The sequence below is a fragment of the Centruroides sculpturatus genome, unplaced genomic scaffold (genome assembly GCF_000671375.1).
Source record: "Centruroides sculpturatus isolate CEXI.00-Female unplaced genomic scaffold, Cexi_2.0 scaffold992, whole genome shotgun sequence".
Lineage (NCBI taxonomy): Eukaryota > Metazoa > Arthropoda > Arachnida > Scorpiones > Buthidae > Centruroides > Centruroides sculpturatus.
In genome coordinates, this window is record NW_019385115.1 from 24,148 (window position 1) to 50,853 (window position 26,706).

At 35.3% G+C, this 26,706-nt stretch overlaps 2 protein-coding genes across 2 annotated transcripts in view; both read left to right on the forward strand.

The window, feature by feature from the left end:
- The first annotated feature begins 2,113 nt into the window (after positions 1-2,113).
- On the forward strand, positions 2,114-5,419 carry LOC111634994 (F-box/LRR-repeat protein 12-like). The gene is made up of 3 exons (XM_023379838.1): positions 2,114-2,150; positions 2,221-2,319; positions 2,414-5,419. The coding sequence occupies exons 2-3, from the start codon at positions 2,228-2,230 to the stop codon at positions 3,318-3,320; spliced, it is 999 nt and encodes a 332-aa protein (XP_023235606.1). The 5' UTR covers positions 2,114-2,150; positions 2,221-2,227; the 3' UTR covers positions 3,321-5,419.
- Positions 5,420-16,176: 10,757 nt separating this feature from the next.
- The window catches only part of LOC111634996, a 40,374-nt gene continuing 29,844 nt past the window's right edge, over positions 16,177-26,706 (forward strand). The window contains exon 1 of the mRNA XM_023379840.1: positions 16,177-16,365. Coding sequence (XP_023235608.1) covers positions 16,212-16,365 — 154 coding nt within the window. The 5' untranslated portion in view covers positions 16,177-16,211. The remainder of the gene's footprint in view (positions 16,366-26,706) is intronic.

Here is a 26,706-nt window from a genome sequence, read left to right on the forward strand (position 1 = left end):
AAAATCCGAAACTTTCTACTATCTTGGGATGCTCGAGACTTTTTATCGCTCCTAAATGAGGATTTCCTCCCACGGTATTACTAATTACCCAATTATTATCAGTAACGGCCGTTTATGTAAATTAAAGCTGACTCCGATCCTGTGAGGTCGTTTCGTCCGTCTTTCACAGATGTACAGTACTTTGTGTCATCCAAATACACACAAGGAGTTAAGTACTTCCCCATCTTCCTCTTGATCATCCGATATGACGAAGGTCCAGAATATGTTTTACACCCAAATTAAAATATATTCTGGACCTTCGTCGTGTCGGATGATCAAGAGGAAGGTGGGGACGTACTTAACTCTTTCAGATATGAAAGCGCTTTATAGTATGTGTTTGCATAGGCATCCGCAGAGGGGGTAAACAGGGCACTTTAGAGTGTTTATTTAGTCACGAAAATGGCACAGAATCGTATTAAATACTTTAATCGGAGCTCTAAATACTTTGAAATTTGTATAGAAATTAGATGAAAAATGTAATTAGAACAGATAGAAAGTGCCAAATTCGCCTTTTACAGGATTCGTAAGAGTAATTCTTTGCCAATATTCGTAGCCATTATCTAATTTTCCTTTTCTCCAATATTCCTTGATAATTTATTTGGAGATTTTCTGCGACAAATGTGCCAAATGCAGCGTGCTCACCAGTGGCCCAGTGGATAAAACCCACTGAATGTTGTGGGTTCGAGCCTGGAGCTCATTCACGTAAAGTTTTCCGGCTTTTCTTCACGTTAATAACATCTAAATAGGGGTCAGTTTCCCATAGAAAGTCCTCCCGGGATTAAAATCTTCATTATTCCTACTCCACTCGAGATACAACACATCACCCTCTCTATCTTCCCATCCTCTCGACCGTTACCCACCAAAATTTAATGGCATCATGTGAACCGACGTTTAGGTTTCATTGGTATACGACAAAGTGACACATGCCTCTCGGGAGGACATTCAATGAAAAAACAGGTGCCTATTTAGGTGTTACAAACGTGAAGAAAACCCGAAAAACTTCACATTGGCCTGGTGTGAACCCACTATCGATTCGTATCTTGTATCGGGGTTAATATGGAGGTTATCCTAGTCGCTTATCCTTCGAAGAACCGGCCAGAGCATCTTTGCTTTGACCACACAAAATTACTCACGAAAAACCGGGAGAAATGCCTTATTTTAAGGGTAATTGGTTCCTATTTAGGAGTTACAGACGTGGAGAAAACGCGGATAACTTCCGTCCTGGCGAGAACCCACGACCAAACTCCCAGTGTTCAGAGAGATATGCAAAAGATTCGGGTGTTTTTTCTGTGTGTACGAATGTTAGACTGTATGGAAAGCACGATTTTGAATCGGAGTGGGATGGTTTAACACAGGAGTTATTAAACAAATTAGATGTCGACATACGCGTGTCCGGCCCGTCGGTGAGGCTGGAACCTGCTATCAAATACCAGCGTTCGATGGCCGAACAGTTGAGTTGGCAGCCTACCACTGTGAGAAACCCCAAATGGCATCCAAACTTCAGGAATCTTTCGGGGATTGTCCATCCGAATATGTCGAACCACGTCCTTCACTACTCGGTTACGAGTATCAGTATCAGTGTCGATCGATATTATCTTTATTCCGTCGTGTTTAGATGCCACAGAGAGTTAAGACTTTTAAAAAAACTACCAATCTTCAGCAGTGTTATCCACACGCGCCTACTAATGGACTCTCGTGAAAGATACTTGAAGCACCCGATCTTGAAACCCGCCCTTAACATCCGATCGTCCCCATCGCGAGCCAGACATAATTCACTACGGATAAGAGTAGAAAACGCCTTCTCTAATCCATCGAAGCGGAAATAATTAAAAATTAAAAAAAAAAAAAAAAAAAAAAACTCATCAGCCGGCCATTTATAAATCGACCACCGCCGCCGCGCCGGTTGGCAAAATATCGAAAAAATAAAAATCGCTTTAAATGTAAATTTCGATTGGTTTAATTTAATTTAATTTAATTTAGCCACATTTAAAAAAATTAAAACACTTTAATTCAATAATATTAAATCTTTAAAAATAAATAATTACAAAAATATATTCCATTTAAATTTGGCAGAGGGCGCTACGATAGCAACAACAGACGAGAAGCGAGAGGTAAGTGTCGTTTTTCGATGGCGATAAATTGCGTATATAAAATAAGTAAATAATACGATCGAATTATCAGATCTGATATGAAAGAAGTGAAGGGAGAAGACCTACCGGATGTGGTGGTCCTTAATATCTTCGGTTTCCTGAGATTCGGCGATCTTTGTCGAGTCGGCAGGTAAGTCCGACATTCTTTTGTTTAGAAATCGATCTAGTCGTACTTAATGTACGTTTTTTTGTACTAATGGAGACGAAATTGTGACATTTTACAGGGTTTGCAAGCGTTGGTATCAACTGTCGAGATCACAGGTGTTGTGGAAGGTGGTGGATGCAAGCGACGTTCACTTATGTAACCGGGCAATGGAGAAGTTGATCGGCGTGTTGGTACCTTCTGTGGTACACCTTCACGTGCACGGATCCAAATCGAAGTCCCCTTTGAGCGAGAGGCTGGTTGCCGCCCTGTCCGACAAGTGCCCACGTTTGCGCACGCTCATACTGGAGAACACGTACATGCTGAACATGAACCTGAACACGGCCGTTACCTTGGATCAGTTACCGCAGAACGTGGAGACTTTGTCGCTTCGTAAATGCTTCTTTATGACGGATCAGCTGTTTTGTATGGCCTCCCGCATGGACGGTCCGAAGATAACCTGTTTGGATTTCAACGGGTGCTGGTGCCTGAAGGACGACGACCTGCCGTTTCTCAGTTGGCTGCCCGATCTGAGGGAATTGTACTTGGAAAATTGCGAGAACATCACAAACGCGGCGGTCGGAGTCATCGCCGCCAGGCTGTCTCAACTTGTAGTATTGGATCTGGAGGGTACCAAGATTACCACCATGGCATTTTTCATATTGAGTAAGAGCTGCAACCGTTTGGAGAAACTCTTCATGGGTAGAACGTCCATACACGACGGGGCTTTTCTGACTTGCATTGCCGTTAAACCGCTACCGAGCTTAAAGGCTCTGTGCCTTTGCAAGACCGAGTTGACCACCATCGGATTTGCCGCCCTGGTCGACATTTTCCACGACAGGCTCAAGTGGTTGAATATTTCCGGCTGCAAGATTTCGTCGCTTCCTCGAGAAGAGACTTCCCTTTCTGGTATACAGGTAATTCAAACTTCCAACTTTAACAAACAAGAATCTTGTATGCATTTTAATACGAGAAATTGCGATTGGTAGTAGGCAATTTTGATACTAAAATCTTCTTGGATAGGAAAATATATATACATATTTTTGTTCTAAGCACTTTACTTTGTCATCTCGACACAGTTTTCATCACCATTTTCCTTGGAATAATGTAACTTTTATATGTAACATGTTAATAACATTTTAAAGTAGAAATATCGAAACAAAAGAAACGCCTAACTAAACAGATAGAGATTGAAATACTACAAACATAATCATTTTTATCATTGTAAATGCTAATAATGAGTAAAATTATCATTAAGTCTGACTGTACTGAAGATAAACACCACCACCATTATCTCTCCATTCCCTCAACCTGTAACCACCAAAATTTAATAGCATCAATGCCTCTAATGCACAAACCTCTCTGCAATATTTCAGAAGTTTTTGATAAAAGACACAGGAGTTATTAAGCTTCAAAGTCATGTTCCCTCCAAACACATTCAAATATACAGAGAAAAACGCCCAAAACTTTGCATTTGTTGACGTTTCAAGGACCTCGAGTCCAAAAAAAATTTTAAATGTTGTGGGGTGAGTCATTTTTTGATTGCTTTTCCTCTTATATATAATAGTAAGAAAGTAAAAATGCTGAAACTAATTAAATTAAAGCAGATTAACATTGAAATTAGAGATATTTGAGTCTTTTAACTACCAGAGCGTTTCTTTTCTTTCGAGATTTCTAACAAACAATGGTATCGGTTGTTATGACTAAGAACTTTCACACTTTCTTTCATTAAATTATTTTAAGATTATACTTTAACATTCACTTGTTTGTTAACTAAAATTACAATAAGAACCTTTGTATATATTAAATTAACAAATGAGAATTCAAAATTCTTTTTGGCGTGACATCTAATCCAGTTTTCTATGTGTAGATTGACCAAAAAAACTAGTCATATACTCTTCATATTCATCTTTCTGATCTAATCGCTCATTTCCACCGGGGTTCTTCATTATTTATCTCTATAGAGAGGGGGAAAAAAAGAATAGATTACTTCGAATTTCTTAATAAACTTTGTAAATTTTATAAATTAATAATAATAATTACATTACCATTTTTGCATAAAAAATTACCCCTGTTACTTGCTAACAAAGAAGACCCAAAAGTCCACATACCATTATACAGAGTTAAGGGTATTTGGAATTTAAATCTAATAAAAAGTAAAATTTTTAGAGAACCTTTCCTAACCAATTTTACAATCAATTTGGTTATTAAACTAATTACATCCCTCTTCTGACTTATAAGGTGACATCCCAGCTTTGGCATTGTGGATTTTGATGAAGGTTTAAGCAGAGGAGGGCAATTGTCTCGTTTGCTCCCCTTTGCTTAAACTTTAACGTGCCTTCCACTAAAGTTTAAACAATGGTTTACTGTTTATCAGCTCGAGTTGCACCGTGCAATAGTGGAAGGGGTGTACTAAAACGTATTAATTAAAATGTCAGCAAAGATCCAGAATGTTAAAGCTTGAAGTTTTATTTCGTTATTATTGCAGCTAAGCATATACATTACAATAAGGCAAAACAAAACTTTGTTAACACGTAACAAACTGCCGGCAGCATATATTTATTCCTGGATTTAACGCGTAGATGGGTCTGAAAACGGAAGTAAAACCCAAAACGAAACTGTTGGGTGCCGAAAATACTTGGAATGTGTAAAGAGTATGTCCTTATCGAAACGTGATGACGTACAGAGCAAATACTAACCGATATAATTTAAGATTTTCGTCTTTTTCAAAGCCGGGTACACACGTACCGGTATACTTGACAGGTTTGCCTTCAAATACAATACTTGTGTACCCGGTTCAACTAAGATTTCGAGCAGCAGAAGTCTGTTAGATAATTATTTCCTCCCCGGCATCTAATACTAATGGGTATTTAAAATTTCAAATAATCATTTATACGCGTATCAATCCGTTCCTTACGTCTCGATAAGGATAACTCGAACGAGTAATATCTCTACTTATTGTTTCCTGTGTTTTAAGAGTTATTTTGTATTTTAAAATTTATCGTCTTAATATTCGGTTATGTCTTTTGCAAAGAGAATACAATACAAATGTGGATAAATGCTTAAAATAAAAAAAAAGTTTTTTTTTTACTATTGTGGAGAAATTCGTTTCCTACAATTATTCACCAAACACCAGACGTTGTAGTGTATTGTTACATAGTTACGTGGCGCTTCATCACTGTTCTGGGCGTTTGACGCGCGGTAATATTTCCCAAACAATGTGTTTTGAATGTTTTTACTTTACTTAAAAGTAATTTACTACGAAGTCCGATCGATATTAGCAATGTAGATCGGGGTGGAGAACCCGTGGTACGTTTGCCCAAAGTGGCACTCGGACAATCACCCCGATCATCTCTTCTTTATTTTAATTATTAAAGCGTATTCTTTCCCGCGGTCGGTGTGGTACTAATTTGCCTCCCCGGATTTTATTACAGAACTTAATACTAAAAGGGGGAGAGAAAAATTCACGCGGCACGCCTTACAAAGTTCACTCTGTACCTCATTCGGTATTGCCATTAAAAACTTCTTAGGAATTCACTTAGAAAACTAACGTGGAATCCAGGATTCGTAATAAAAGCTTTGTTTATGTTTTATTGTTACTGGTTGAAATTTTTACCGAAAGCCCGTGTTCTTAAAGTAAACCCACGTTTTCTGTCCAGACTTTCAGGAAAAAAATCTTTCGTATTTATTATTATTTTTTTAACATTATGGTACCAGAAATTTTATGTACCGGTGACAAATTTACGACATTTACGCATCATAGAAGGCCGAGAAAACTTCGTCGCTTTCTTTATTGATTTCTAGTGTTACTTTTAACTCGTAAGCATAAGTAAAAGTATTAAAAACATTTATATACATGCGGAATTAGTACTACACGTGTTTAATGCGAGTCCTTATTGGCCCAACAGTGGCCAAGCGGTCTTCGTACCCTGAACACTGGGAATTCGGTCGTGGGTTCGCGCCTCTCTCGGACGGGCTGGCCACGTGGAGTTTTTCGTGTTTTCTCCACGTCTGTAACGCCTAAATAGGGGCCAGTTTTCCTTAAAAATACCTCCCGGAAGGCAGATCGCCCAAGTGTTGCGTTGCGTCGCCATAACCAAACAAGCATTCTAATCTGTGGCGCTGGATGTATAACAGTGACATCCTTCCTGGATACACCATGTGACGTATACTTTTAAAAACTGCCGGTCACGTGACATAAACTACCCCTGATTTATTTAGACTGGTATCGACTGCCGTTAATTTGATAAATACGAGACGACATTTATTCAAATATTTACTTACTGGTACGCATCTTTGAAAAATCAGTTTATGGATAAAAGAAAACAAAGTGTATTATTCAAAATTAAATTTCAAAAATATCACATGGCAGAAATTGTATTTCATTTTCCCGGCAGTTATACAGTATATAACAGAAGGAAAGTATGGCGATCGGTTAAAAAATAATCCTCCCCAAGATTTTTATACTTTTGGACTCAAAAGATCTTGAAAAGTCCAGAAATACAACAAAACTTTAAAGATTATTTTTTCCTCCGTGTGTATGGGAGCCCAATTTTGTTTATCTAATCTGAAGCTTAACTTCCGTGCCCCTAACTAATCTGAAGACTTAAAAGGAATGATAGCAAATAGGGATGAAAATAAATAATGCCAGAGAAGAATATCCTGAGATTAGAGGATCTGTCCAAAACTTCAACATGACATAAACTTTATATCAAAACTTGTAGCCAACCAGTGGCAGAGTGATTAAAGGCTGTATTATTCACTTTCTACAATGGAATCTTCGCACATACCAGGGTGCGACAGGGGTTCTGTAGGCATGCTAAAGATGTTTTGGGGTCCTGGTCGGGAAGTACTTGGTTTTGCGGTGATTAACTATGGTTACTAGATATACACAAGCTGACCTATCCGCCATATTGAATCCAAAGTTAGCATTTGTAACAAATATTATACACAAGTTAGTGTTTGTTTGTGTGTCTGCTAGCATCGATTTCGTTTAGTATCTCAGGATGGGGTAAGGATTAAAAAGAGAAATTTGTTACGGTAACTTGGCCATTGATCTATTAAATTTTGTTGGTTAAAGTTCGAGGGAGTAGGGCGATACATGATGTCGTGTCGTATCTCGGGTGGGGTCGGACTTAATGAAAATTTTAATCGTTATTGGTATTTATAACATTTAAAAAAATGTATTTCTACCCTCAAAATTAAGCATTTTGCCTTTTTTATTACAATTAATAATATAAAAGTTATTTTTAAATGAAATCTCATAACAAATGGTACCACAGTCAATTTTAATTCTGTGTTTCTTTTCTATCTGTACGTTCAGTCTGAAAAGTTTTATTCAAACTAAAAATGTTCTATTGCTGTACTAATAAATACGTATTTTTTTTTTTAAGGAATAAGCTTCATTCGTAGCCAATTATTACACCCGATCGATTAATTTTCCATCTATTTTTCAAAGAAATGTTTCATGTCCAAAAAAAGCAGGTTGTTATTACATTGCCAATTATTTCATATTGATTTGTTAACTACAATGTACTTGAAAGAATGAGTGTGAGGAAGTAATTGTAACGCAAGTCAATTAATTTGTCAGTTAATAATGGAAGAATGCAACTGCCAGAAATACTACTCAACGCGCCTGTAGCATCAACGTAAGAAAGTACACGTATATAATCCACGTTCCAAAATAAATAAATAAATAACGAAACATTAACTTGAAGGAACTTAGTACAATCAAAATGATCACAATACATTATATAGATGAAATTGTCAGGTGTTTGGTTTACCCTCTCAATTGGACAGCGAACAAAACCCAAACTGGGTTTCTTTTGGTGTCCAATTGAAACATACAGAACCATACAACTATACAATAACCATACATGCAGAAAAAATCTCCAAATTTTGGGGTTTTTTGCATGTATACGGGTTTGTGTGTAAGGGGCGCGATTTTGTTCACCCATTTTGAAGCTTAATAACTCTCGTGTCTTTTGTCGAAAATTTCTAAAATTTTGTAGAGTGGTATGTGTATTAGGGACATTGGTGCCACCAAATTTTGGTGTTTATAAGTCGAGTGGTAAAGAGATAGAAGGGGGTTAATTTAAAATTCCTGTTTAGCTAGTAAACATAGTTGTTTATTTACACGTGAGTTGCATCAGTTTTAAGTCAAATACATAAGAAATCACACACTTCTTAGTACTTGAAAGACAGGATTATTAAGCAAGAGAGACCTTTAATTAATATACCAATTTCTTTTTTATTATGTGGCCAACCTGGCAACATCCTACCGTGCTCCCTTTTGTCTCTCTCTAGACTAGTCATTCTGACCACTTGTGGTACTGGTGACAGGCTTTGTACTTAAACTCAAAATAAGTTTATTTTACCGTTTAAGACCTGTGTTTATTTCAAAAAATCACAAGAACTTATTTAGCTAATTCTGTGAGTATTTTTATTAGTTATATATTTCCGTCATGATCAAGAGCGAAGACCACGTCGAGGTTGCACGAGTATCGGTGAAAATTTCACCCTTTAGGAGAAAGAACGTTAAAGTATGGTTTACACAGATGGAATCACAATTTGCTGTCTCTAATATCACAACAGAGGTTACGAAATATCAACGCATACTGGGATCGCTTGACTGAGATAGTCGAATTGGTAGCCAATCTAATATCCTAACCTCTACACGGACTTAAAAACGCGATTTAACGCCTTACAAGGACTTAAAAACGCGATTTAACGCCTTACAAGGACTTAAAAACGCGATTAATCGAAGAATCCGAAAGTAGAAAAGCAAAAAAATTACTCCTAGAAATCGAACTAGGAGACAAAAAAAGCCCTAAACACTACTAAGAGAAATGAGGGCACTGGCCGGTACGCAAGTAACAGAAAACGCTTTTTCTACAGAGGTTGCCTAACAACGTGCATGAATTTTAGTGACCAAGAGAATTTCCATACGTTGGCCGCTATGGCTGACAAGATTATGGAGATAAACAGTCCCAATTCTGTCATTTGTTTCACCAGTGGTGCAACCGCATCGACTCTCTCGTTTGAAGAAAGCAGTGTCATTCAGAACTTGCCATTTCGATCCACGAATTACGAGCACGTTCTCCCTCACGCTCAGAGAGACGACGGCGTTTTCCCAGTCCGAATCTATCGGGTTATAATGTTTGTTGGTATCACTTCAAATTCAAAGCTAATGCTAAGAAGTGCACCCCACCTTGTTCTTTTATACGTGTCATCAAGGAAGCCGCGCTCTCTCTGCAATCCAGAAGGGATGCCATTAATATCAACCTGTGAAAATATGTTTTTGGTTTGCAGGAGGTTTCCTTCCTGGGTTATAACGTCTCCCAAGCAGGAAATGTTCCCTTGCCCGAATGACTTTAAACCATCCGGAACCTTTCGCGTCCGGATACAATAGAACAGCTCCGAAAATTTATAGGGCTGGTCAACTTTTACAGACGTTCACTTCCCAACACAGCATGCACACAACAAGCTCTCTGATTTGTATAAAGACACAAGGAAAAGAGACAAACGAAAAGTGCAATGGACCCCAGATTCAATCTCAGCCTTTGAACGACTCAAAGAGGAACCAGCAGGTGCTGCCTTCTTGGCCCATCCTTCCACTGACCTTCCAATGATGCTGATGGTGGATGCATCATACTTTGCAATAGGATCAGCTCTTCAACAAAAGAATAATTCCATCCTCGAACCTCTGGGCTTCTTTTCTAAGGCACTAAAACCACAGGCCAACTATAGCACATTTGACTGTAAACTCTTAGCGGCATATTCAACAGTGAGATATTTCCGCCACATCTTAGAAGGCAGGAATTTCACATTATATACCGATTATAAGCCCCTAACTTATGCATTCCAGCAGCGTTCGGACAAGGCATCCCCCGGTCAATTCCGTCATTTAGACTACATAGGCAAATTTACCACAGATGTCAGGTACATACCAGGGAAGGACAACTTAGCAGACGAGTGCTCAAGAATTGGCTCTACTTTTCTACCATCAGGAATACTCTTGGAAGATATTGCCGCTGCACAAGCTGTGGACAAAGAGCTTGCTCAGCTTCAACAGTTGCAAACATGTTCGCTGAAATTTCAAAAGGTTCTCTTCGAAAACGGAATTGAAGTGGCATGCGACATCTCAACCGATAAATACAGGCCTTGTGTACCTGAAGAGTATCGCCGGCTGGTTTTCGACTCCCTACATAATTTAGCACACTCTGGAATAAGGGGGTTCAGTGGATCTGGTCTGCAAACGCTTTATTTGGCCATTAGTAAGGGAAGATGTCAAATTGTGGGTTAAAACCTGCATCTCTTGTTAGAGAGTCAAAGTGGGAAGACACACTAACAGGGCAGTGGGTACCTACAGCCAAGTCGATCGCCGTTTTTTTTTTTTTTACACATCAATGTGGATATAGTGGGCCCCTTGCCATCTTGCCAAGGTTTTACTTATCTAGTCACAATCATAGATCGATTGGCCAAAAGTCATACCAGTGGCGGACATCTCAGCTGAGACTATAGCCAATGCAATCTTTTTTACATGGATTGCACAATTTGGCATACCACGCTTTATAACCACTGACAGGGGTCGCCAGTTTGAATGTCAACTTTTTGCTTATCTCACTAAAGCCCTGGAATTAACCACATTAAGACAACGGCATACCACCCAGCCGCAAACGGGAAGATTGAACAATGGCATCGTCAGCTCAAGTCCTCGCTGAGAGCTCAGCTAACCGATAACTGCTAAACTCCCAACCATTCTCTTGGAGCTAAGATCCTATACAACACTACAGCAGCGGAGATGTACACGTCACTCGACAATACCCCCGTTATAACGAGCTCTCTGGTAAGTTTTCTGACGCGTGGTACTTTTGAAATTTAATTTTAATAATGCACTTTATTTTATTATTATTTTTTTAAATCCATAAATTGATTTTTCAAACACGCGTACAGAAAACAAATATATGAATAAATGTCGTCTCCTATTTATCAAATTAATGGCCGTCGCACCCATCGCACTGCCTTCTGATCTCGTTGACCATGAGACTACTCCTGCCAACGACTTACCTACCTTGATCTGCAGATTGAAGGATCATATGAGGTCGATCCGCCCTGTCAGAGACGTCCACCACTCGTCTAAAAATATTTTTTGCACCCTGACTCGATAACTGCCACACACGTTTTTGTGCGCCACGATGCCTCACGCAACCCATTACAACCAATCTACGATGGACACTCAGACAAACACTTCGATTTAGATACACTTCGACAAAACAAAACGGTTCAAAAACCCCCTTTTTTTCTGAAAGATACGACCACCTCTACGCCATTCTCCAACAATGACAATGGACCTGTGAACAGAAACGACCACCCACCAGATGAGACCACACAAACACCAGCCATCTTGCCCACTGACAACTCGTTCTGGGCGAATCCCTTCTAAGTTTTTGAGCATTGTCACTGGCACTGGGGTGGGAGTATGTGACCAACCTGGCAACCTCTTACCCGTGCCCCTAGATCTAGAGTCATTCTGACCACGTGTGTGGTACTGATAACAGTCTTTGTACTTGAGCTCAAAATATGCTGGTAGTATACTAAATAAACCAAGAGTATCCTAATAGAGACAAGGGAAGAAAACAACAAAACAATCGAAAGCCTTTATCTCCTTTCTGAACAAATCGAATCTCCGACCAAAATTTACAATAGCAACACAATTGTATCGTACGATTAAACTTGACAATTCACATAATGAGGCGTTATCACGTGACGCACACGTCACTCGACAATACACCCGTTATAACGAGCTCTCTGGTAAGTTTTCTGACGCGTGGTATTTTTGAAATTTAATTTTAATAATGCACTTTATTTTATTATTATTTTTTTAAATCCATAAATTGATTTTTCAAACACGCGTACAGAAAACAAATATATGAATAAATGTCGTCTCCTATTTATCAAATTAATGGCCGTCGATATGAATCAAGGGGGAGGAAAGTTCGTATCACGTGATTAGTTTTAAAAAGTGATTTACGGTGCCGTAGAATAACTAAGGACGATGGGAATTTAACAAATCGATTTAAATTTAATTTTGTTAATTAATTTACAAGGAAATTTTCCGTATTATCGATCGTTCGATAATTAGAATTAAAATACTAAAGTTTCAATTAGGGTTTTAGTATTTTTCGACTTTTTCGTATAAAAGCAATTAGTAGAGATTTTTCGACTGGACAATTAACCAGACTAATTAAGTTATAATTTCATTTTCTTTACAGATTTTTAACTCACTTGCCCATCAAACAATAGAAAATTGGCTGTCCAATTCCTCCTCTCTTCCCCCATAAATCTCCAAACCCTAGTTACGTTCCTTTCGGGCCTTTTATTATGTTAAAAACACAATAAAATAGTTACGAGGGGTGCTTTTAGGCACGTAATATCTTTTCATGAGGCCCTTCGTGTGTTTATTGGATAATTAGCCACATTTTCTTTGGTGTAATATCTCGAACTTTCCGCGATAAGTTCGAGTAAACTTTGGCTAGTCAGTGACACGGGAAAGACACGAGAAATATTGTTTTCTTCGCTTTATAAGAACTTATTTCGGGTTTTCATATCTGTTTTTCTTTACTTAAGCAATTATTTTACATAATTCTCCTATAGTAACTACCATAAGAGGAAGCAAAAAAGAGAAGGAACGTGTACAAATCGTGGTATACATCACTTGCAATGGGTCGTAATTGGTGTTTTATTCAGGAGGAATTTCTTTCGGATCTCTGTTTCATATTACAAATATCTTAGGAGATTTACGTGACGATATTTGATTATGATAAGCTCGACTCTCCCCATCCAACACGGATTCGTATTGAGGAAATTACCATTTTGGATAATTCCCTCGTAAATCCTGTACCAAATTTCTTTATAAAATTGCTTTAGAAAGTTCTCCGAAGAGAAGAATCCGTAATAAAATATGACGTAGGCCTACTTATGGGGGTAATTTTGTTGTTGTTTTCCTCCCCAGAGGTTTATATAAGGAAATAAAATTTAAATGATAAATCTAAAATGATATTTTATTAATGATTAATTTAATTATTTCATTTATTATTATAAAAATCCAGCAAAGAGTTGCGTAACTTTCCCGACCCCCCAAAAAATTAAACTGTATCTTCCCATTCCTTTGACCTTTAACTACCAAAATTTAATGACATAAATGCCCGTAATATACGAACCTCCGTGCGAAGTTTCAGAGAATTTCGACAAAAAACACGGGAGTTATTAAGCTTTCTAGATCACACCCTTAGTTATGCCACATCGTACCGTTCATCGATAAAGTCGACTAAATAGTTCGTCATAGAACAAATTCGGAAACTGGACCACACATATATATATCGACCGCAATCGATACCATTCTTTTTATAATGCGATGTGACACGGTATAATCGTTCGACCTATCTAAACGAGCGTACCGTCTTATCGATTGGTGAAATTATCAAATTCTATACGCGTTGTATCTGCGTGTGTCACTCTCTCTCTCCCCTCTTGTACAATCTGTTACTTGTTTATCTGATACATAAAAATAAAGTTTTGCAATCCCGGGTGTTATACTTAACCGATGGATTTACTTTAGTCTTTTAGATAAGTAGAGTTTCACTCTCCACTTATACGGAAACCATCAAGTTTTATTGTCTGGTAGGCACGAAACGACCGCCATTTTCTGTGATCTCCTTTAATGATTGGTCTTTCTCTATCGGAAAAATTATATCTTACGATTAAATTGATATTGTTTTCTTTTGTTTATATTCATTATCGAACGCGCGGTTTGTTGTAGTGACTGAAAAGCTTACTGTATTGTTTGGATTGGGTTGATGCCCGGACGAAAAAAGTAGAGTAACGCGTTAATCTCCTAACGATTTCTAAAATTAAACGTAAATAATAATGGCGAATGTATTCGTCTTTACGCCGGGAGAATTAATTAAAATAATTAATTTTTATCGATATTATTATTATTTTTTTTTTTTCCTGCCGCGTTATTACTAATTTTACGCATGGTGAGCTTTACGGCGTTACTTCACCACGCGATGATGATTTATGCAACATGTGTTATTTAAATTAATTAATCGTTTATTTTTTGAGGAGTAAAAACTAAAATCTTTTGCTAAATCTACGTTTATGAGTAACGTAGAACATAGAGGAAGTATGGCGATGACCCCCTCCCTCAAGATTTTTACATTTTTGGACTCTCGAAACGTCCAGAAATGCAGTGTTTGGGTGGTGTCTTCTATATGTATGGATGTGAGGATTTGTGTGTGGGAGGTTTCTTCTGTATATGAGGATTTGTGTGCAAGGTTTCTTCTGTATGTGAGGATTTGTGTGTGGGGGGTTTCACAACCATACATACAGAAGAAACCTCCCACACACACTTCTGTATGTACTGTTGTGTGTGGGGGGGACATGACTTTGTCACTGACTTGAAAGCTTAATAACCCCTGTATGTTATCGAAAATTTCTGAAATTTTGCAGGGAGGTTCGTATATTATGGGATAGATGCTATTAAATTTTGGTGGTTAAAGGTCAAGGGGTGGGGCGATAGAGAAAGGTTAAATTTCCTCTAAACGAAGTTTAGATGAGCATCGTCATCTTGTTAATCCCTGGTCAACAAACAATTGTTCTTCTGGTAATTCCTAATCAATTTAGGAATTACTAGAAGACAATTGGTTCTCTACAAAAATTGTTTGCATTTTCTTGCTAATTAATTAAGTAAATTTGCTCTCTCAAACAAGGCGTGGACCATAAATAAAGAATAACGTTTTGGAATTATTGAGAGGAATTAGCATCTGAATGTGGTGATGTGGCGCACGTTTTCAATCGTTTTAATATCGGAGAAAGAAAAATCAACTTAATTGGATAAGTAATAACGAAGAGAAAGTATATAAATGGCGAAAAATTCATCGATTTTTGCCAAACTTATTAATAATTTACTTGTATCAATTACTGACGAACGTCCCGTTTTCATTAGAAAGAAGATTCTCGCTTTACGACCTTCTCGTTTCACGTTTCTCCCTTTATAACCTCTTGTTTTACGATTCCTCGCTTTACGACCTTCTCGTTTCACGATACCTCGCTTTACGACCTTCTCGTTTCACGTTTCCTCGCTTTACGACCTTCTCGTTTCACGTTTCCTCGCTTTACGACCCTCTCATTTCACGATTCCTCCCTTTATAACCTCTCGTTTCACGATTCCTCCCTTTATAACCTCTCGTTTCATCGTTCCTCGCTTTACGACCTTCACGATTCCTCCCTTTATAACCTTCTCGTTTTACGATTCTTCCCTTTATAACCTCTCGTTTTACGATTCTTCGCTTTATAACCTCTCGTTTCATCGTTCCTCGCTTTACGACCTTCACGTTTCCTCGCTTTACGACCTTCTCGTTTCACGCTTCCTCCCTTTATAACCTCTCGTTTTACGATTCTTCGCTTCAATGACGGCCATAATCTCCTCTTCTAAACGAATACAATTATTTTTTTTTAGTTCTTACCCACTTATTCATTGCATTACTAACTTAAACATTAGTTTCGATTTACCGAACTCGATAGGAATTAGATACCCTCGCTTTACGACGGAGTAATCAACGATCAATTAACGCATTAAAAATCCTCCCGTCTTTATTATACTTATAAATCACACAATTTAATATTTAAAAAACCCCGACCGATTTACCTTTTTAAAACATAAAAAAATATATATACATTAAATATTTTAAAATATCGTATACATTTTTCATCGCCATATTTTTCAAAACGGCTTAAGTGACAACTTAACTCTTTGGCTGTTACAACGGAATAAATCGATCTCGTTACGTACAACCTTATTGGTCGGACATGACGTCATGGCAGACGATAACCCCGCCCTGCGGCCAACTCCCTCTCCATGGAAGATGGCGAGCGTTCAGCGTGATCACTGGTCTTACATCGTTCTCCAATGTCTGTTACTCAGCCTCCTCCTTTGTAGAAACGGGATTTTTGCCGACAGGAACAAGTATTGTGAGTATCGGCCGTGTTATTTTTTTTATAAGGAAACTATTCCGGTCTGGTTTTTCCCACTTTTCATAGGGTTCATTGATCCCCGATACATTAAAAAAAATACAAGGGAAGGAGATAATGTGGATGTCTTTTCGCTAACTTCGCTCCCCACCCTTTTTTTCAATAATTAAACACTTTTTCCTCCTCTAAATCATGTCCTCCTCTTGTTTTTTTCTTTGGTTTTTGAAACAGGTCTTAATAATAACCCCATAATTCTTTCTTACAAATTAAATTACTGTAAGAATGCAATCCAATGGCTTATAAATTGCTCTGGTGTATTCTCTGATCTTTCTTCGAATATTTTTGCTTTAATTAACTTCACAACATATAAATATTATACAAACATCCGTACAGGATCAAAGAACGCATTGTAGCAATTTAGTTTGATGTTTGGGATGAGGTTTTCGAGAATTGCGGACGTATAAATTCCTGCCGGAGTCCGTCCGTCCTTCCTTAACGTCGAGAACGGAGTTAGAAAGAGGACCGGCACGACTGTATTGTTAACGGGGAAGCGTGACGCGCGGGGGCGAGATGCTACCGAAATGAAAAATTGCAGCCCGGAATTGCGGCTATTTTCGTTTAAAGTGATCTTGGTAACCGCGTAACTTTCTTATAAATTAAATGATTGCGAGAACGTAATCCGGCGATTTACGGATTGCTCCGGTGCATTTTTTTATGTTTGTCCGAGTATTTTTTTTCTTTTGTTACGACGTACGAATGTCAAAGAATTCGTTGTAGTGCTTGGTGTGAATATTCGTCCTTATTTAGTCACGAGAACAGAGTTAGGTAGAGGAAAATCGAGACTGATGAGGAAACATTAGGGGCAGGACGATCCAATTAACTACGTGCAAACTTCCAGATTGGACCGGAAGTCGCGTTATTTTCATTTAAATATTTTCTCCCAAATGGAGTTAGCTAGATGATTGGTGTGACTCGATTGCTAACGGGAAAAGTACGACGTACGGGGGTGAGACGCTACTAAAATTGAAAGCGTTGCGGCGACGTCGCAATAAATAATAGCTCGTTATTGATATTTTTACGTAAATAAATCTTAAATTTTGCTTATTAACCTTGTATAAAACTTGCATAATAAAAATATTTGTAATAGAAATTTATTTAAGATAATTAACTTAATAATTATCATTTGTAAAGAGTGTTAAAAAAAAAAGAAACTACAAAAAAATATACTTTTGGTGATACTTTTTATGGTTTGGATCCGGTAAATGTGGTGTAGTCGTTTCGTTCGAAATTTATTTGGTCAGACTTGAATAAATATTGAATGTAGACTATTGAATTTCCATTTGTTGAATATTTTGTCTGAATAATGTTTGCTAAACAAAGTTCTGCATACAAATTGTTTTTGAGGAATTTTTAAGCCCGTCTGAGTATTTTTTGATGGACCAATTACTATAATTAATTGTCAATTCATAATATATTTATATTATATTAATATTTTAGTATGTCTGAAAGATATTTTGTGGAGAATGTTATAAGGACTAGAAAACTAAACAATTCTTTTGGGAACAAAGAAACTTATTAACCAAATGTTTTTGGATATTATTGTGATTGTCTTTGCAATAAAATGTCTTGAAGGTGGACGTGATAATGTTAGCTACCCCTCGTTGTTCCTAAAAGCACTATAGAGATTTTTTTAAACACATTATTAATGCATGAAAAAAGACAAAACATTATGGTATAATTAAGATTATCCATTTTGTAGTTTATATAATATTTCTAAAGTGAATCATAATATATAATCATAACTATAGAAATTATCACCATAGTTTTTAAATTTTTTCTGTACAATTTCCTATGATGTAAGATTGCCAATTAAATAATTATGTATTGATTCTGTGCAGATGAAAAATTTGTAATTTGAAATGTTTAAAATGTATTACTTTTAGTATTTACTAATTGATTTTGCTTTATATTGCAATCTTGTCGTTATTTAGATTCCGTCTTTATTAAATAAACATATTTCTGTTTAAAGAAAATTGCGGACGTTATCTCTTATCCTGTATTAAATTTTTTTACCAGCTTTTTCTAGATAAGAATTAATTTCATATCCTTTTGTTTTGTTCTAAATGCACTAATCAATTATGCTAATGGAACTTACATATTCAGTTTTTATATAAAATTTTAGTTTTTATTTGTAAACTGTTTGTATCGTTTTTGATCATTTTAATTTGAACACGGCAACAAATTAAAGAAATCCTTAAAGAACATCTTAGAATACCTTTCGCTCCATTGAAGCCTGAAGTGCTTGTCTTCTACATTGTCTTCATTTAAGAATGCTGAAAATTAAGTATTTAGTTTAGACTTCGATGCTCCTTGACCAAAAAAAAAAAATTAGCTTTGTTGTATCTGATGATCGAAATGAAGATATTCAAAAACTTAAATTCAAAAATTAAAAAGCATAAGATAAAGCAGAAACAAATTAGTAAAATTATTTCCTAATAATTTTACTAATTTGTTTTTGCTTTATCTTATGCTTTTTAATTAATATAAATAATAATTCAGATTTTATTTGTGATAAGATACACATTTTTCTATACTTGATTCAATGTTTTCAAACTAAAACGTTGTACAGTAATACCCCGAACTTACGCGATAGGTGGGACCGAGCAATGACCGCGTAAGTCAGGGTATAATTTCGCAATTTGTGTAAAATCCAAGTCGGATGTATGTAAGCTAACAAATGTTCTCGTTAATCTTATCTCGTCTTTTGATTCGTTCACGGTTACAAGAAATCTCCACATAGAGTCTCTCGAGTCTCTGTAGATATAACAAACACAGGAATAAATAACACAAAATAAATTGTAGCTATGTGTTGATTCTGCGCGACACGTCCAAACATGTAAGCTGAACAATAGTGTGGGGGGAGTGAGTAATCAAGAGTTGCGTGACGCTCAAACAAAAGACGAATTGACGAGATTTGAAAATCGCATTACTCCGGGTTCGCGTAAGTCGGGGTAGCATAAGTCAAGGTATTACTGTATTTGGTCAATCATTTGTAATGGTACCCATTCAACCGTCCTCAACCCTTTTGTCTGCGTCAAGAAGGCACTACCTTTTATTAATATTTCCCTTTCTTTGTACTGATTGTACCTTTAGTATCTTATTGTGACTTCTCCACCGGACTAACGGTTCCCGACAGGTGCCAACGGTTCCCTCTCTTCCCTTAATCTTTTATTCCTTATTCCCTATCCCCTATCCCCCATCCAATCCCTCTATCCTCCATTTCTTTCCCCTCATCCCTCTCGTACTTTTTCTAAGGCTACACCACCGAGTAAAGCCTTATCCTTTGTTTGTATGTATGTATTTGGTCAATCGAATTTAATAAATTAGTTTTATATACATATAAGCAATTATATATAATTATATATATGTGGATATTGATTTATTAGAAAAGCTTTAGGGTTTTTGTTTTATATTAGATTAATAGCTTTAAAAATTTTCATATATTCTTTTAACAAAGTTCATTTTGAAATATTGAAATATAAAATTAATACAAAATGTAAACTTAGTTTGTAAGACAAACATTTTTTTTAAATCATAATTTTATTACTTTTTTGACATCATTAAAATATTTTGAAAGTTCGTGTATTAAAAGTAATTTGTTTAAAAAAAAGTGTACTTAAAAATGGAAGAAAATATAACAAAAATCTAATGGCAGAAGTTTGCAGAATTTTTTTGGTGTTTAAATATTTTCTCTTAGTTATGGAAAATATCTATTTACATACTCAAAATAATCTAAATTATTTTCGTGACAATGAAAAATATTCTATAAACTTTGTTATTTTGGAATGAAAGATTTATTTAACTGATGATATGAAAGCAAACTGACAGGACATTTTTGTCCTCAGTTTGCTCTTCCTTAGACAAACTGATTGCCCTAGGTTCGTCATTTGACTGCAATGTTTACATTCTCTTCTCACCTCCGTCTAGTTTCGGTGTTTAATAAAATACTTCAAAACTTATGAATATACTGCTTATTTAATGCAACCAAAAAATATTCTTTAAGCCATATTCAGCTGTGTGATATTCTAAAATGAAATTATTTATGGTAAGATTCCATTTAAGGTATAGAAAATATGGTAGCATTTTTCCCTTACTTATTATTCTAATTGTTTTAAGTAAAAAAGTTTTAAGTTTTTCTTATTGTTTTATTTAATATTCACTGTAAAAATCAACTTTTTTAGAGGGGAAATAATAGTTTTCTGGTGAATGCACTGACTTCAAAGACATCAGAATGAATTATAAAAAATAAACCTTATGCTGATTTCAGGATTTGCTGGGATCTCTAAAACATATTCATTTTGTAAAGCAGAATCCATTACAAATAAATTCTTTTCACTTTTGTACATCTGCCCATCTCACCTTCCTTAATCTTTAGAACAGAGTTAGATGGATGAAAATCAAGACCAGACATCAAAAATGTAGGGGCAGGAGACTCAATTAACTATATACAAACTTATGATCTGGACTAAAAGTATTGTGATTTTTTAAATTAAAATATGATTAAAAATTGTAAATAGCCATTTATAAAGCCAGCCAAGTAGCAGCATGCGTCAACCGGAAGGAGGAGCTAAATCTGTCGCTGGCTTTGCAGTCTCTGTTAGATGCCGATCCATGGCTACCTCCACCAGCTCACGACTGTGCATGTCAAGCGAGACTGACTTTGTCAAAATGACATTCGATCCTGTCGAATTGCAGATGCTCCGTCCAGAAGCATTCCTAAGCTAGTTGAACTGAGGAAGAACTGTGAGATAGTTCAAAAATGTTTGTCACCTGCTGTATCTTATACGCGTTGCACACCGGTAACAGGTTTAGGAAAGATAGGATTTCACGCCGGTGCTAAAATTAGAGTGAACTTTGTGATTAAAAATTGCATCCCAATATTGTAATGATGTCACAATAATTAAATGATTTTTAATTGTTTAAAATAGCATAAATGGTTATCTAAATATAACAAACTGTGCCACATTTTTTAAATTATAAATTAAAGAATATACTCAATTTGAAAAAATCCATCTTCTGCCTCCAAAGTTCTTAAATTCGCTTCATGTATGTACAGTGTATATATATATATTTTTTATTTTATTTTATTTTACTGATGTTTCTACTATGATGCATTAATTTTTTTATATTTTAATTTGTAGTTTGATTAATCATACATAATTATAGTTTAAAAAGCTTAACAAATAAATATCATGCATTTTCTTCAGATCTTTAAGCATTTAAATATCTCAGCATTTTGTCAAAGAGCAGTTCTAAGTTCTATAAAGCAGTTATGAAATACTTATTAATGGTTGTAGGACAATTTTTAACTATTATATAGATTGTTTAATATATCTTGGCCAAGCAGTGCATGGTACTCATATGGGCTCTGGAAGTTGTACAAAGTTCAAGAGCTCCTTTTTTTGGTAATGCACAGTGACATATTCAACAAACAATTTAATCCCTTCACTAAATAAATAGGCTGGACCCTGATATTGTGCATTTTTACAGCCCAGACATTTTGTGAAACATGCTGTATAATTATTCATTTTGTTAAAGCCCACGGCCAAAGATTTATGGGGAGATTCTTTCCTATCTCTTATTACACTTTAAGAGACTCTTGCAGTGAAATCTCCTTTTAGATATTAAATGTTCTCTCAATATTAATACAAAATAAAACATGGACAGAACTTTGTTAAACTTGCATCTAATTATAATAGCAATAGCTTCTTCAAAGTAAGCTCTAAAGTTTATAAAATAACATAACCTGAAGAATTCAATGAAATATTATAGCTGGATTCGGTATCAGATGGTAAATCTAATAAATGGTAAATGATATTGTAAGATGTGTCATTACCACCATGTAAATTATCAAACTACAATTTATACATTAATAAAATCTAATGGTTATTCAGCTACAAATTTACAGATTTTTTTCTCCTTTACATATTTAGGGATATTGCAATAATGAAAATTCAGTATTAATTAAAATAGTAATATTAAGAACAGAAATTACACACTTCAGACTAAGAAAATATCAATTGTACAAAACTATTTAAAATATATTTCAAGATTGTGTTGGTACAACACAAACTTGCTTCCTGTACTGACTCCATGACTTAGATTTTGACTCCACATTTGTATTGGGCTGAAATTTGAAAAAAATTAAACATAAATTTCCACTGTTGTCTGCCCGTCCTTCCTTAATCTTGAGAATGGAATTAGGTAGACGAAAGCGGAGACTAGATACAGAAAGCATTGTGGCACAAGGCCAGGAAATATTGAAACATTTATTTTTAATATTAAGCTTCACACTAATGGAGTGTAGTATTTCACTTGCACTCTGCATTTAAATTTAGTGGTTTATTAATGTTCTGTAAGGTGCAGCACAACTGTATTAGAAGATAGTTGATAAGGGATGGCTTACCGTTGATTTTTGACTCTCTGCAGCAAAGTCTGTCAAAATAAATGTACAAGTTGGCACATCGGCAAGGTATTGGTCTTACAACAATACATAAAGCTGTCTGACAAGTGAAATTCTTTCCATGCAAAGAAACGACAGTATAGAAAGTGAAAGCTGATCGTCAAAAATGAATGCATTGTTGTGAATAGTTTACAAATTTCATTCAAATAAAAACTGTTAATCATTTTCTTTACAGATGAGGCATAGTTCTACTTTCCAAGTTATTTTAATGCACAAAACACATAATTGTGATTATAGGACAATCCTCAGGCTTTTCACAAAACACTTCTACATGATTGGAAAGTTGGCCTGTGAGTTGCACTGTCCAAGTGTTGCATTGCTGGCCTTGTTCAATTCTCTACAGTTTCATCAATAACTTAAAAGAGGAAATTATTTGTGGCTACAACAAGATGGCACTATTACAAACCCAAACCCTGACAAGTCTATGAAACTTTTGAAAGAGAATAATTTTTGGAGAATATGTCATCTCCTAAAAACTTATGGCCTTCTCACTCACTGGATCTTACTACACCAGACTTTTATCAATGGAAAGCAGCAAAATGTATAATGATTGTGATCACCACACATACTTTATGAATTAAAAACTGCAATAACTTCATACATAAGGAACATCTAACAAACCGATCTGCAAAATATGTTTGCAGATAAAATTAAATAAGTTCAGGCCTGTATGTACATTCAGTCTTCATTTGTTTCCATCTTCTAGCCCAATATGATAAGGCAGAACTACTTAAATTTGCAACTTGGGCCATGTAAATAAAAGGAATATGGCACAACACGTGGTTCTCAGATGAGGCTTACTTCTGTCTGAATGGTGCAGTCAATAAGCAGAATGTCAGTTTTTGGACTGCAAAACACCCAAACAGCTTGTATGAAAAAGGCAATTTCAAGGAAGAAGTGAATGTTTGGATTATCCTGTTAAGTCATGGAATAATTGAACTTTTCTTCTTTGACAAAATGGTCAATAGTAATTGTACTTGTCTATGTTTCAAAACCAGTTCCTTCTGATACTGTATGCAACTGGACTTGAGTAAAATGCAAATGTACAGTAGACCCCCCCTATAACATGGTAGATATGTTCCATGTTATATGAATTTCGTGTTGTACGAGTCACTTAAATACATGAGCCCAGCACGTGTACAGTTTAGCGGCTATGGCTGTTTGAAAGGTTTTTCCATAAAATTAATCGGTTCTAGACTAATTTGACTCAACATTTCCAAATCACGTATAATTTTTTGGGAATAATTCATATAAACTATGCTATAAACAAAAAATCACAGGATTACTTACCGAGTGCAAACCATTTGAATACACTATTGCTTAAGCTTGTTTTCGTTGTGGAGCAGCTCATTGAACAGTGGGCGTGTGTTTCCCGATAAGTTATTTTTCTGCAAAAACTTTGCTGAACTTTGACATCATTAATATAAATATAATTTTTATGGCTGTTAAATAATAAATGGTTTTTAATAGGTCCACTGCTCATTTAAACTCAACGGTTTGTGCAATGTCCGCTATTGGCGTAGATTCGACCAATCCTGTCGCGACATGAGTCGACGATGACATTTTACTGTGTTATACGAACATGATTGCAATTTTTTACTGTGTTACATGAATCCGTGTTATAGGGGGATCTACTGTATATGGCTCCATTTTGCATGGTTCATGCAAGTTGGAACCCAGACACATATGGCTAATATAACCTTCAATTTCCTGCATGAAATCTTTGATGAACAAGTGTTGTCCCAGTGATTTCTTTAGCATTATTAGTCTGCTCACGTCACAGCCCAGCCAATTCTCATGATCATTTCCTTTGGTAGTTCTTAAAAAAAATTATTGTGTCAGAATTCTTGCATACCAATGGAACTCAGAGCCTGTTATGTAACTGTGCAATACAATTAAGAAGAGCTGATGTGAGAAAATGGTGGTCACATTGAAAATGTCCTCTAGTAAAACAAGAAATTTCCATGTTTCTGTTTTAAAATGACTGAAGTTTGTAAACTTGTCTGCCATAATATGGACACAAACCTAAATACAAATGGTTCAGTATTTCATGTCCACTCTGTACGATGGCCCACTTTACAATGGCACTTTTAACAGTGATTTTTTGGTAACCAGAAATGAGAATCATTTCAAGTTACCAGATCATAGAAATGGTGATAACATTTTAATTATTATACCAAAGCTCTTATTAATTCAAACTCAGAGGGACAGCCTTAAACAGTTTGAATTAAAAGGAGACAAAAAATGATTTCGACAACACAGTAACACTTTGTAAGCAGCATACTCATCAGAGATCTTGGATTTTATTCCACCAGACTCAACCTTCTTGATAATGGCCACTTTAGTTTCCAAGTCTAAGGCTTTGTATTACCCACAAGAAAAGCAAGCAGTGTCAGCTTGATTTGAAATGTTTTTAATTATAGTTAATTAATTTTTAAAATTGACTTTAAATTTCAAAAATGCAAAGATGTTGATAATCTACTGATACGTGATCTTGATTTAAATAAATAGGAAGCAGCACAACTGAGTTCTAATTACCGAGGAAATTTTACATTGATTTAAATAGGAATCGGACGGAGACTAGCATCTAGTTCAAATTAAGTGGAAATTCAAATAATGCAAGTTTTAATTTACAAGAGTTTATTGTTTATTTGAGTTTATGCAAGTATATTTTTTTTATATACAGACAAACAATACTTTATAATCTGTTTATTGATGTATTATCAGTCGCGTTTAAATAATAAGTTAGAATATTTTTAATGATATGTTTGAACTTTGATTGATTTTTTTCTTTTGCCAGCTCATATTCGTATTTGGTGTTCTTTTAAGCATTTAAAGATTTATCAGTAGGTTGCTTTGGTATTTATTTTTAATAAAGTTCATTGGTAAAAAGAATTGAAAATGAAATATTGATCAAAAGACAGAATGATTGTTGTTATATCATCAAAAATTAAGAAAAACAATTTTACTCAATTATAGCTTGATTGAAAGCTTAATGGTTTATTGCATGAACCAAATGAATCTTAAAAATTTTCATAACAAGTTTCCTGTAGAAATTATATAATTCTTTTTCTTTTATTAGTATAACTCTTTAAGGTTTAAAATTTAGAGTTATTACAATGTTCTGATTGTATTCAGATTTATATATGTATTAATTTCCATTTGTGTATTATATCATATGTTTGTACACAAACATAGTAACCATGACAACAGTTTGAGTAATGCTTAAATTCTGTATAATTTCAAGACTATATGGCTATTGTCGACCATCCTACTGTATTTGATTTTATGTTTACTGCCTTGTTTATCTAGTTTCAAGAATAACATTGCAATATAATATATATAATTCTTATAGTTATGGAACACTAATTATACGAACATTGTAAATCTTTATGTAACAGATTTATGATATTTACAATAGTATTTATTAATGATTTGATTTTACATAATTTCACTTTAATGTCCAATTAGTGTTGTTACTATATACCTCTTAAATGCAGAATAAGTTTGTATATTATAGATACTATCTAGTTACAACAAAATAATTGTTACTGTAGTAATAATGTGAGAAATAATGTTTCGAACAATTTACTTCGTAAAGAATTGTGGAAAATATTCTTATTCCTTTAACGATTCTAATGAAATGTTTACATCTTATGTCTAAAGATGAAGTTAGACCTTTAAATTTCGACATTAGAATAATTAGGCTTCTTCAATTTAAAGAGAGATTGTAATTCTCATTTATATAAGTTGAAATATACCAGATATTACCTTATATTCCTTTATATTGCAAATCAATCATAAACTAATAATAATTT